We start from the raw sequence: 14786 nt of genomic DNA, 5'->3' as shown, positions 1-14786 counted from the left end.
TTTTATTTAAATGTGATTATAGTAGCATTAGCAAAGGCACATGATGCAAGAAAGCAAGCAAGCTTATATAGCATCAGCCCTGTCACCACCAAATACGGAGTATGCGGAAAGGTCAGGGAATGACCACTGCATAGTCCTGGAAAAAAAAAAAAAAACACCCTTATTTCACCCATCCACTCGCTCCAAACTGCCTTGAATCTATTTAAGCTATCAACTTCTACGACAGATGGAAGTTTGTTCCACCCGCTGGCTAAAGGCAAACTTCCGCACATGAATCCTACAACTGTCTTTCCTCAATTTGAATTTATGCCCTCTCAGGCGATTATTCTGAGCAAGAGGAAGAATCCCATCTGCATTGAGCATGCTCAAACCATTCAAGGCTTTATACCTCAATCAGATCACCTCGCAGGTGCCTAGTCTCCAGACACTGTAATTTGCCAAACTTAAGCCTTTCTTTGTAAGAGCAACCCTTTGTTCCATTCACTAATCTTGTTGCTCTTCTCTGTACTCGTTCCAACACCTCTACATCCTTCATAAAATGAGGTCTCCAGACCTGTATACAGTAATCAAGGTGTGACCTGACCATTGCCTTATACAAGGGGATAATCACCTCCTTATCCCTGCTAAAAAAAATTCCTGTATATCATTGACAAGACACCATGAGCTACTATTGCAGACCGTCTGCACTGCTCAAAAAACTTCATATCTGCCTGCACAATTACCCCCCAGATTCTTTTCATTCTCTACCACTGTCAGTGTGGTACCACATAGTTGATACGTTATTCTGGGATTACTGCTTCCCATATGTAGTACTTTACATTTGTCAATGTTAAACTTGCCACCTCTCAGCCCATCTGCTCAACTTTTCTAGATCCTGTTGCAGCAGTGTACTGTCATTAGTGTCATTAACAACCCTGCCAACCTTTGTATTGTCTGCAAACTTGGACATCAAGCCTGATATAACATCATCAATATCATTTATAAATACAGAAAACAACAATGTACCCAACACTGAACCCTGAGGGACTCCACTAATAACATTAATCCACGAAGAGCAGTGTCCATTGATACCACTGTATGTCTTCTCCCACTCATCCATCCCTTTATCCATAACAGCAATTTGCCTCCAATGCCACACTGCACCAATTTGTGCAGAAGTCTTCCCATGCAACAGTATCAAAGGCTTTATTAAGATCCAAATATATGATATCAAAGTTATTCTTTGCATCGAGTTCCTTTGTGATTACATCAAGATTTCCCCTTAACAAACCCATGCTGTGCCCGAGCTATAACTGAAGTCTTGTCTAAATGATCCTGCAATGCTTCTTTAACCAGTGCCTCCATTAATTTCCCTGGAACAGAAGTTAAACTAACAGGTCTGTAATTACCTGTCTCCCTTTGATCCTCCTTTGTGGATTGGGGTCACATTTGCACATCTCCAGTCCATGGGTACCTCCCCTGAGTCTCTCATAATTATGGCTAAGGGTTTGCTTACTTCTTTTGCTGCCTCCTTTAATATAACTGGATAGATCACATCCACCCCAGGTGCCTTTCTTCTGTTTATCATCCACAATTTCTCCTCCACTTTTTGCTCTGTTATTACAAAATCATCTAGCTCACTGTCAGAGTTTAATTCACCTCTGGCATACCCCTCCTTGAATAACTCCTCATGTGTGAATGTAGATGCAAAATACTCATTTAGTTTGTTAGCTACCTGAGCAGGATCATCAACGGTCAAACCATCGATATCAAGTGGACCAATCTGATTCATCCCCTTCCTTCTAGAGTTTACATAAGTAAACTCTTTGCTGTTTTTCTTTGCCAAAGATTTCTCGTAATCTGCCTTCGCCTGCCTAACCTCCTTTGTAACTTGGTTACAGACTAGCTTATATCTATCATAGGTTTCTGTGTCACATGTTAATTTTTATGTATTCCATGCATTTTTCTTCTCTGTCACATGTCTAATTAGTTCATGCCTGATAGTGACTGAGACGCCTTCAATTTGTATCAGCATTATTGATAATCTTTTCTGCCCTCTGGACACCCATGAAATCTGTTAGGACCAAGGCACCCAGATACACTGGCTCATCTTCAGAGTTAGACATCTTTTTACAGGCGCCTCTGTAGCCAGGTGGGAAGGAGCAGCAGTGCGTAGCATACGCTTCTTGATTAGACCGGGGTTTGAGTCTGTCACCACCAAATACGGAGGATGGAGAAAGGTCAGGAATGACCACCGCACATCCCGGAGCAATATGACCTTAGTTGCTAATGCTCCTAAAAACCAAAAAAATTTAAAAACATAACATCTTTTTACAGGAAGGAGAAACAGCTGAAATTGAGAATGCAATCAGAAACGACACATGGGCTGCTTACATCTGTGCAGCTTCACAACTGTGCATTCTTTTGTTTGTAGTAGCTGATGATAGGTTTTTGTTTGGAAATTATTGATTTACCTTGATTCGAAAAGCAATGGTGTTTTTTAGGTATAAATTGTAATATGATAATTGCTATTAATTTGAATTGCTTTGAACAGCATAATATTTAATATACTGTTGAAAGCAATTATGCCTTATGTAATGAAAAGCAATCTTATTATTTTAGACAGATTTGAAGGTATTATACATTGGTGAAGTTAGTGAAGGTATCACAAAACAAAACCTGCGGGATCGTTTTGGTAAATTTGGAATCATTGTTGATGTTAACCTTCACATAAAGAATTCCAAGTAAGTATTGCTTGTTATTATAGATCATAGGTGAGAACTATTTTCAGCTTAGCATAATTAGTGCTCTCTAAAGCTTGAACTTGAATAGTTTTTTTATTTAATTTTCCTGTTACTAGCCATAACACTATTATCCTCCTCCTTTTGGCTTACAGATGTTGTAAGCCAAAGACTTGAGGAAATATTTTAAAAATTAGTCAATTTTATCATTTTTTTTTTTTTTTCAGTTATTTTCATTGACTAATTATAGTATACAATAGGATGTATGTGTGTCTGTGTTAAGCACCAAAGCAACTAAGGCCTTGAGGTGTCAGATAGTGTCTGTAAATTGCATTTTATTCTGTGGACGATTTAGTTCTTAACTGAATGAAAAAACCCAAGTTTCTAGGAGAAATATGTACTCTCGCCAACTAATTCAGCCACACTGAAAAAAAATCTCACAAAAATTCCTTGACAGGATTCAAACCTGGGGTATTTTCCACCTTGTGTGGGAAGGATGGTGATTATATCTGCTGTGTACCTGCAAGGTACACTGAAGGAATATAACAGCGAGTAATTCTCTCTTTCTCTCTCTCACACACACAACACAACACACACACGGAACACATGTAGAAGCATTATTATATACAGCTGAATAGAAAATAAAATGTCCAATAAACATGTCTTGAAAGCCTTCATTTCAGAGATACAGACATTAATCCTGAATTACAAAAAATAAGAAGGAATTTTGTTCATTGTGGCATTCAGCATAACTATTTCATGATTCCCTGGCATGTATTGTTTCGTTTCAGGACTATCCTTGTGGTTTCAGTAGCTTCTAAAATGCAGTTTCTCAGATTGTCTTTAAATTCAAATAGTGTTCAGGTAATCCCATGTTAAAGTGGGGCACTTCATTGACATAAACTCAAACTTCTATAATTTTCAAGGGTCTTCCAATAGCTCTCACAATTTTTTTCTGAAGAAAATGCATTATGCCATTCCAGAAAGCCTTGCTGATAGTAATAGGACTGCCCCCAAGAGCACCCACCAATCATTAAAGGAAAAGTTATGTTGATAATGAATACTGACAGTTATATATAGGTTTTCTTCTGTCCATATATGGATGTTTAGAGAGTTGATAGTTCCATTTCTTGTAAAACATGATTCATGTTTAACCAAAACATGACTTAGAAATTAAAGATCATGTGTACATTTCAGAATGAGCTATAGACAAAAAGTTTTGTTTATTCATATCTTGTGACAATTCTTGTGCTGGATTTTGGCCATTAGGGAAGACAATAATTTTAGTACCTAAGGCCCATCACAATGCACATGTAATTGTGGCCCACCCACCTCCTTGTGGTGTAGATGGGCACTGGGCTGGCTTTTCAGGTGATTGCCTTCCTGTTAGCAAATTTGCCAGAAACAATTAAACAACACAGAGGCTTCTCAAACATAACATACACAATTTTTCTTCTTTATACTCCGCCATGATACCAAGTCAGGAGTTTACAATAAATCAATGCAAGCGTAATTGTGGCCTACCCACCTCCTTGTGGTGTAGATGGGCACTGGGCTGGCTTTTCAGGTGATTGCCTTCCTGTTAGAAAAATTTGCCAGAAACAATTAAACAACACAGAGGCTTCTCAAACATAACGTTATACACAATTTTTCTTCTTTATACTCTGCCACGATACCAAGTCAGTGGAGTTTACAATAAATCAATATAAGCGTTAATCGTATTTAGCAGTCAAGGGCTTGAACCCCGGTCCACTCAAAGAGCACATACTACTTCACTTTCTCACTCCTGACCAATCTGCTACGGCCTTTAACAGAGTTCTGTATTTATCACAGTGTACCAAGATGAAGTTGAACTAATGTTCTGGAGCCACTGTACATAAGATACTATACATTTCTACATTTACAGACATATCAAAAAGGATACATTTGCCCTTTGCATATGTCATACATATGCTTGCAGATGAAACATTTATGGTACTTTTTATAGGAGACAATTGAACAGCATGAAGTATTTGCTCTCCCTCTACTAATGTTTGCTTATAAAGTTTGAGTGATAAGTTTTCTCTCTACAGCAGCAAATTTTATACAATTTTGGTACTTGTCAAGTTGGAAATTTTCAATGTATCTGGTAACAGTATCTACAGATTCTTATGAACTTCACTATAATTTTAAAACATATCAGTTAATTCTGCAAAAGTAAACAGATTTGTAGTCTCTCTCTCGCATAACATCAGCTTAACAAATGTACCGCAAATAACAAGGCAGTCATGCAACCAAGTAGAAGCCAAATTGGCTTCTACTTGGTTGCATGACTGCCTTGTTATTTGCAGCACTTCACTGCACTGTCCAGCGATGTCGACTGGCTTCACTTCCTTGAATTTTATGTTTCTTAACTAATAGCATAACCCCTCCTCCCTTCCTATTCTGTCTATCCTTTTTGTACACATTGTACTCCCCAAATTCCAGTTCTGCATTCCTTATATCTGTGTGACACCATGTCTCTGATATCCCAACAATATCTGCCTTTGATGCCTCAAATTTATTTACCAAACTCCTAGCATTGGTGTACACACAAGTATACATGCACCTGTTCCTATTCTTAGCTACCCTAACACAACCCATGTGTTTACTTGTACCGCAATGACTCCCAGCAGTCTCTGAAATATCCTGCATCTTGTTTATCAGGCTTCTGCGCATTCCAGTAGAAGCAGTGCAAGAATCACTTCCACCTCTGCCAGTGGCTACTGTTAATCTATTAGTCCTTGTACCCCCCCCCCCCAACTAGCAGTTTTCCGACCCACCTAACACTGCCTCGATAGCATCAGCAAAAATTCTTGCACCCTTTCTATTTAAGTGTATCCCATCCCTGTAGAAGCAATCTCTCCTGTTAACAAGTACAGTCCAGGCTGAAAAAAATTCTACCCCTTGAGCCTTGCACAATCCCTCCAGGGCCGAATTGATCGACAAGGCTCTCATTATATACTCCCTCCTATCGTGCCTGGGCAGAATGGCAGACAATTTCAAATTCAACCCTAATTCACGGCTTTTTTACATTAAAACGTTTTTACTGGCGTTCCAAAAATTTTGTAATGAAAAACTGTCATGCGAAAAGTGTTACAGAAGTGACATCATCTTCAGCTTCTGCCAGAAGCGAATTATTGTAACTTGTATTGTTGTAATCATTCTTGTATGGTGGCAACAACAACAGTTTATCTTCTAATGGACCAAATTTAATGAAATTTTGCATGGAACTTCATCTTAGCTTTATACTAGAGGAAAAACTGTCAAACCTCTGAAAATTGCATTTGTTTTTCCAGGATAGTGAAAAATATGAACATGTGATCAAGGAAAATTTCTCATGTAATAAACTGGATAATGTGGACGTATAGCATATTGTTGGAAAACTAAGGAATTTAGAAACAGAAATACTAAGGTTTTAAGATAACAAAAAAACTGGGAAATGTGTTAATTCGAAAATGCATCTGGTTTCAAGTCACCTGGTGTTTTCAGATTGAACGTAATATTTTTCTTTACAATTAAACTCAGAGGCTGCCGGAAGAATTCTGCACATTTATGAAAACATTCTTCAACTTGGACATGCCATCAGGTCTTTTGTTCCATACTACATGTAATGGAACAACTATAGATTGTGTATTTAGTCATGAACTAAAATCTGTTCAATGTAAAAATTATATATCCTACTTTAGTCATCACAGACAACACTTTCAGTAACCTATATGTAATTATTATTAATAAAATGAAAACACTGTTATATTATTGAATATCCATGAATTTTATTAATATCTGGAAATTAAAACGTTTTTATTGCTTGCCAATGACTTAAATGTAAAGTCATGTTAAGTATACTAGCAGCAGGACTTATTATGTACCTGGTACAGAATTTTTTCCCTTTTTATCTCGAGTAGTGCCATAGAAAAGTATGTGGGAAAAGGCATTATTACCACCATAACTTGTTTAGACAGAGCTGGAAATTCTTTGGATATGGTTATCAAAAATTGCTTAACTCAACATTATTATTAATTTGAAGAGTTCGATCATTCCTCAGTAAGAAAAATAACAATAATAATTCCTTAATCTTGCTCATCTTCCAAATACAATTGGGATGTTTCAAAGTAGCTTTTTGACAACCACCCAATCAAAACATTTAACATCGATTATTGAAAAGTACTGTTGAAGTATTTGGTCAAATAGTGTCAATGAATTTGTGATAAGTTCTATAATTTTATCATTCAAGTATATCAGCAAGAAATGCTAGTTTGAGCACCAAATGTTGTCACTAAAATAATCAGAAAATTCATTTCCTCTATCAAAAAATATGTAAGGAACTCTTCCTGCATTTGAAAAAAAACATGATCGTACTCTTTCTTTTGACAGCAGTCATATTTCTGTGTGAATTATCAATATAAAATGATCAGGTTCCATAGCTTCACATAGTATAATAATGAATGAACTTTTAAAGGTCTGCTTTTGGTGTAATTGACCATTTTTACCACTTGATCAAGCACTTTGTTGTTGTGACTCACTGGGAATACACTTTGCCACTCAAGCTTCCCTGTGTGAAAAGTAGTGCCAGGTAATAATCCATGGGTTATGTTCATGAAAACCCTTTAACTGACCCTGTCATTGATGGTGCTCCATCTTTACAAATACTAATCCACGACTCCCATGATATTTTATGTTTTTTGAAATGATTATTGATGACATTAAAAATGTCTTGACCAGTTGTTTCAGACAGTTCTTTGCAACAAAGAAATTGACTCATATTTCCATTTACAACAAATCTGATAAATGAGCTTTTACTTGAGCTTTTCTGCTGGTTTGTTGACTCATGTACTTGTAATGCAAAAACTGCTCCAGATGTGATATGAACAATAACCTGTTCAAAACTTCAGACATATATAAAATTTGCCTGCTAATTTGTACCTTCATAATTTCCTTTTCTGTTTCTTCTCCTAACATGGTTTTCACCATTATTTGGCATGCTGGCAAAATAAGGCCCTCAGCAAAACTAACTCGTTAGCTTCTTGAGCTTTGTCAGAAATTTTAATCAATTTCAAAAATCTCTCCATTTGTATTTTTTACAAGCCAAAAGCCTTTTAAAGCAATTAGCTTATTTGTTTTAAAGGCTCTTGTGCTTTGTCACAAAATAGCATTCCACCTTGTTTGGAACCATTGATTCTGTCATCACTCACAATACAAATTGGCATAGGATAGTCTCATCACCATCCCAAGAGAAATCCATTGCCAAATAATTTTCATTATATTTACAGTATCATTTTTTGAGCTAGCATTAGCAACTAGAGTTGTAGGAACTGTGTCAGATTGACCCCCTACTTTTTACAGACTCTGGTGCACTGCTTTCTTATTCACTTTGAATGGTTTGAGCATGCTCAATACTGATGGGATTCTTCCTCTTTGCCCTGATTAATCACCTTGAGGGGACATAAATTCAAATTGAGGAAAGACAGTTGTAGAAGAGATGTGCGGGAGTTTGGCTTTAGCCAGCAGGCGGTTGATTGCTTGAACAAACTTGCATCTGTGTCAGAAGTTCACAGTTTAAATAAATTCAAAGCAGAACTAGACAAACTTTTGAAGCGAATTGATGGGTGAAATGGGACTTTTTTTTTTTTTGTTTGTTTGTGCTGATGCCATATAAGCTTGCTTTCTTGCATCATATGCTAATTAGGGCAGCCACTTATTTGGGCCAAAATGTACTAGTCCCGATGTGCCCCAAATAACCAGAACCCACTGCATAAAAAAATAACATTTGATTCATTCTTTTCTGATTTTTAAATAAGAGCAGTTAAGGTAGTTAACACAAGAACCATGGGAAACTTAACATACTCGTTTCCCATTACCACAATTTCTCCCTACATTCTTGGTAAACATATGGTGCATGTTGTTGGTAGTGGCAGTAGAAGTTGATAACGATGTAATGATTAGTTTTTTTCTCTCATTATTAAAAGCAGATTATTGGAATTTGAGTACATCCTGCAGACTGCCTCAGTCAGGGTGTTTATTCCCCCTTCCCGCTGTTTTTTCCCTATAGGAAACAAACTACTGCCACTACTGATAACATGCACCATCTGTAGAAGTCGTTTTCCTATTTTAAAACAGCTGGAAGGGGGATACACACTCTAAGACTGAAGCAGTCTGGATGTACCAGTAAGTAAATTTAAGCTGCAAAGGCATTACACTCACGAACTCCAACAATCTGCTTTTAATAATGAGAAAAAACTAATCAATACATCGTAATCAACTTCTACTGCTACTACCTATAACATGCACCATCTGTTTACTGAGAATGCAGGGTATTCCCGGAGCAGTATGGCCTTAGTTGCTAATGCTCCTAAAAAACAAATAACAAACTGAGAATGCAGGGAGAAATTGCGGTAGTGGGAAACTGGTTCGCCCGGTAAGTCTCCCGTGGTGGCTTTCTTTACCTTTGCTATAAGAAGCATATATCCCATAAGCTCTAATATTTTTTCCAACTTGAGCAGTATATTTTATTTTCTGTTTTAATATGCCAGCATAGATTTGGGAACTCTCTCATCACGTAGTTAGCCCACCAAATTGAATAACACACAGCCGACCGGGCTAGCCGAGTGGGTAAAATACCTGCCCGGCAACCCAAAGGTCGCGGGTTCGATTCCCGCCTCGGGCTTGGATCAAAGTACTGCAAAAACCTTGGGAGGTGCAATATGGCCACAGAAGCCGATGCGCCAACAACTACCAAATCAAAAAAAAAAAAAAAAAAATGAATAACACACAGAAAGAAAGAAATTAACAAGTGCATTTGAAGTCATAACCAAAGAAAGACCATATAAAACTTTCACATAGTTTTTTTTTTGACTTGTGCATGAGAAATATGTTTACCAATTTCTAGTATTGCTCAGGACAAATATTGCTGCTCACGAACTACTAGTGAATGTGCAAATTGCATGGAAAGTAAATGCAAGTGGCAGTTTGTCCCCCACCCCAAAAGGGGGGGTCATCTGTGCTATTCAGTGACAAATATTGGTGCTATAATCACTTTACAACCATTAATGCACACAAGTGAAAATTGTCTGTCAAATATGGAGCTCCCCTATGCAGTTGTCCTCAAGTTCTGATAAGAGCAAGAAATCAGTAGGAGTCATGTCTAGGAAAAAATAAATGAATTATTTTGTTTTATTTGCCAGAGAATTACATAATTACTAACTGGCAACAACTTAACCTACATAGCAGATGCCAGAAGGGTTTACAGCAAATAACAAAATACAAATGTTATTTACATTGTGAGTTGGTTATCAAAAAGACAACAGGAGAATTGCATTTTGCAGTTTCTTTTTCTTCATTTCAGCTGACATATTGTGATAACCGAATCACCTTCATTTTTGTTACTTAATTTTTAAAAAAAAAAGCCATTTTGCCCTTTCTTTTTCTTTATTTTCAGCTCCGACATATTGTAATGTCGGAGCTGAAACATATAGTAATGACACATGTGCCTGTAACATGCTGTCAAGGAGAAAGCAGTAACTGGGCGGAGTCACTACTGCTTTCTCCTTGACACCATTTTGGATGGGGTACCCATCAAAGAGCAAACCACAGAGGATTTTAAGAAAAAAGATGCAGCATGTGAAATGCTATAACAACTGGGATATGATTGTCTAAAATGGGAACTTTAAATAATTTACATCATATATTGTGTAGCACAGCTTCAGTTGCTTTACTGCATTACGTGAATAACTCAACATGGAATCACAAGTGGTGGATATTTGCAGGTGCCCCGGGAAACAGTGAATTAGAGCTGTAGTTTTAGGTTGTTTGTTTAGAAACTGTTGATGAGCTTCAGTAGTCCTTTTTTAATTAATTTCCTTTGCTGTAATCATCAACAGAATAAGGGACAGGCTTACTAATCAGAATTAAACATGGTTGAATATTCTAGGTGAATCGTGAATTGTTAATAATGTGTGGTAATTATTTTTCTTTCAGTAACAATTATGGCTTTGTGACCTATGCAACTCCAGAAGCAACTGCCAAAGCTATTCAACGTAAGTTTTTTTAAAATTAATTTTAGTAATAAGCAGTGCTATTTTTTGTAAAAAAATAGGTGCTGGTACTCATTCTTTGCTATCGAGAAAAATTGAAAATAAAAAGGATATGAAAAGTACTCTAACCCCCCCCCCCAATATTGTTCCTTTAGTAGTATTTTTTTTTTTTTTAGAATAAGAACAAGAAATTAAGTATATTAACACAGTTTATTAAGCATAAATCTATTATTCATGTATATAAAAAATAAGTAAAATGTGAGTAAAATAATTTCATAATAAAGTTTTTGTAGAATATTCCAAATTTTTATTAAGCTCTCATCCGACACCCTATGCTGACTTCTTTTCTTCCTCTTTGTGTGTGTGTTGCAAAATCCAAAGCAGCCACGAATGACATATTTTACTGGATTGTAGCAGGTCAGCGGACGGCTCACAATTTTAAGAAACAGTAGTGAAGAAACTGTTTGTCATTAACAAAGCACTGGTTGGCGATCAGATTTATTTCTGAAAATCCTCATTCGCATTCACTCGGTGAAATTATTATTAAATCCGTTTATTTATAATAGCAAGTTCACCCACACAGCCAACCTTCTAGCCGGTTGGCTGTGTATAAGTGTACAAAAATGCAAGAATGGCAATTTTTACAAATCATGTTTGCAATATTTACAGAATATAATTATTGACAACTTTAGAAGAGGAAATTATTCACAGTACCATTTAAAAGTAGATGTCCAACAGTTCAAATTCATAGCTTTTCCTAGTTCAAGCAAGCTTGTAAGCTTCAGAGAGGCTCTTCACTCTGTACTGCTTGTCTTCACAGTATTTCACAGGATCTATTGCCAATGTATTCGGAAAGAAGTTCTTCAGACATTTTTTCCAAATTGGTATTGTACTCAGAGCGTTCATCAAATGCTTCAATTCTTCGGAAACCTTCTTATCAATTAGGTATCCACAAATTGCATTTAACTCTAATTGACAATTTTCTAACTTCATTTTCGCCAAATGCCAACAATTCATGTTTAGAAGGTTTAATACCTTCGTTTTCCTTCTCTCGTCATCGGTATTGTCACTAGTTCTTAAATTAAAATATTTTTATTTTTTTTGAAACTGTCCAAAATATCGGTATCATTCGGATATTCAGGTAAAGTAAAGTGTAAACAGAGATGGGGAAAATTTTCGGAAAAATTTGGATGAAACACTTCCGCGAAATAACAGATAATTATTTATGGGGTAAAAGAAAATCACTTTTCTAATTCTCGAAAGGGGTTGCAGCAAGGAAAGTGAACTAAAACAGCATTTAAAATTTTATTATCAAAAATTTTTTCTCATTAAACGTTTTGTAATTTTGTACTGTAAATCAGTAAATGTAACTGTGTATTGTACTTAATAAAATTTTTGAATATTTTCAATTTTACATGCAATAAGATATCGAAAATGTAACACACTAAAGAAACTTTGAATTTTTTTGAATATGGCCCTCCTACTGGAAAAGGTTGGACACCACTGCAGAAGATGGGCAAGAGCCCATTGGGAATACCCCTTGATCTACTCACTCTTGACCAGCGCAACTTCTCTGTATGTAGGACTGGTGGTCGAATAGATTTTACCAGGTACCGCTAAGTTGTAGAATGGCCCTTTAGCTCTCTTAATTCGCGCAGCAGCACTAATGGCCTGAAGGCCAGAAATGCAAAAAGTGCGTATCCAGTTAACTCTCTCCTAATCCGTCGCTATACGAAAAAATTCTTCCCTCAACTGAAATTATTTTAATTGTAACTTCCAAGGGGAATTCAAAATAATTAAACAGATGTCAGACTGAGTAATTTAGAATTATAAAAATGGCTATACAGTTTTATATAGAAAATAAAAAAATGCAAGTTTAGTTAAATCATTTTAAGCTTATTTGAATAGTAGGTAAACATGTGAAAAAATTTACGGAATATTATAAATTTCGAAGTGCATTGCATCCAAATGTCACACGTCACTGTTAATAAAGGTGCCGGTACGCCGTACTTTCACAAAAAAAGCACTGGTAATAAGTAAAAACTGTTACACACAAAATATATTCATTTCTGAGGTATAATTTTCACTTCTGTGCAGAAACAAGCTGCAACACTCAAGAGAATGTGGAAGCAATCTACTTCAATTATTGAGAGGACATTTTTCTTTTTGCTATTAACTGAAAAGTACACCCATTAACCTTGTGAAATATTGTTGGTCATAATGTTCCAAAGAACAAGTGGAACTTACGCACTAAACCACTTCTCAACTTTTCTAATTTTCAGTTATGGTCTTAAATATTGTATTCTTTTAACACCATGGTGTTGCAAATATATCAAGAACTGGATATTGGTGAAATAATGAGAACTTGCATGGAGTGTAAACTGCCTTTAATTTCTTAAAGAATTGCATATCATTCTCTGATGTTTCATGGTACTTCTTCAGTGACCATAAAGACAGCTGAACTGGTAAATTAGGGTGATAAGATTTACATAAAATTGTTAATTTTGATTATATATTTCTTATTTGATAAGGTTTAGTTTTGAATTATTTAAGAAATAGCTATTAGTGACTATCAAGTAAAGAATTCAGTTTTAACATTTTAAATAAAAAATTTTTTTTACATTAGTCATTAATTAGGTTAATAAAAAATCAGTTATCATTAAGTAAATGAGAACCTTCAAAAGAACATAAATATGACATAGCAAATAACCAAATCAGATCCAGCTTTCTACACCTGCTGCGATGATCACCAATGGGATTTCAATGGTACCCTGGTCCTAACTGCCTACAGATACATAGAAAGAATTGTTCATTATAGCATAACAAACAATATTAACCAAAACAAAAGCATGCAGATAGACAATAACCATATATATATATATATATTAAAAGGCAGACTATAGAAAGAATTGTTCATTATAGCATAACAAAAGCATGCAGATAGACAATAACCACATATATATCTATGGTCATGGCCAAATAACCAAATCAGATCCAGCTTTCTACATCTGCTGCGATGATCGCCAATGGGATTTCAATGGTACCCTGGTCCTAACTGCCTACAGATACATAAAAAGGCAGACTATAGAAAGAATTGTTCATTATAGCATAACAAACAATATTAACCAAAACAAAAGCATGCAGATAGACAATAACCATATATATATATCCCCCTCCCATCAAGAACAGTATTAGAGAAGATAAGAACCACAATAAGTTTATTCTGATTCCCTCTCCAACATAATCTTGAACCTTTATGTTGGGGACGGATTCAGACCCACCCACAATTAATATGCTCAAAGGTTAGCCTTCAGACATCTAATTGGACAATATCCAAATCTCTACTCTTGTTCTAAATTCTCACACCCTTAGCAACAAAGTAAAGTAAGATTGGCCTCAGGAGACCTTAAAAAGAGTTTTAATTGCAAACATAGTTTGAGTACAGTACAGAACATATAAATATAATGAATTGTAAACCACTGTCTTGGTTATGTGAGGCTGATGAATTACATTAGTATCAGTATTCATAGTTACCATTTAAATAAATAAACCTGCAGCCATTATCAACCCACTGCAGGGTGGAAGCCTCCTCAACAATTCACAATGAGGGAAATGGACCATAATCTGCCATGCTGGTTGGCAGATTAACCATATTTAGCAGTCAGGGGCTTGAACCCCTGTCTACTCAAAGAGCGCGTGCTACTGCCTTTTAGTAGCTTCCACGATTAATTCCTTGAATGCTTCCCACTTAGAATTTACTGTTGGTAACATCGTCGGTTTATCCCACTGTACAGAATTTAAAAACTGTGTGAGACCACTGTTGAATTATCACTGATTGAACTGTTTGTATTATTTCTGCATTTGTATTATTTCTGCACTGTTCGCAAACATCCAATCTCAATGTGTCATTAATTTGATAATTTATATACCTGGATTTACTGTACTGCCTTGACCATCAATATCATCTTCATCTCATCTGATGAAGATGATATGGAAGATTCGTCGGCAGACGTGA

At 36.0% G+C, this 14786-nt stretch overlaps 1 protein-coding gene across 1 annotated transcript in view; it reads left to right on the top strand.

Annotated features, from left to right (window-relative positions):
• The window catches only part of LOC150085677 (uncharacterized), a 31577-nt gene that overhangs the window by 14270 nt on the left and 2521 nt on the right, over nt 1–14786 (top strand). The window contains exons 3-4 of the mRNA XM_090374641.1: nt 2602–2723; nt 10716–10774. Coding sequence (XP_090230767.1) covers nt 2602–2723; nt 10716–10774 — 181 coding nt within the window. The remainder of the gene's footprint in view (nt 1–2601; nt 2724–10715; nt 10775–14786) is intronic.

The sequence above is a fragment of the Mastigoproctus giganteus genome, chromosome 5 (genome assembly GCF_048544385.1).
Source record: "Mastigoproctus giganteus isolate SK-2022 chromosome 5, ASM4854438v1, whole genome shotgun sequence".
In the NCBI taxonomy this organism is placed as follows: domain Eukaryota; kingdom Metazoa; phylum Arthropoda; class Arachnida; order Uropygi; family Thelyphonidae; genus Mastigoproctus; species Mastigoproctus giganteus.
Note: the sequence above shows the minus strand (reverse complement) of the source record. Positions and strands in the feature narration are given on the sequence as shown.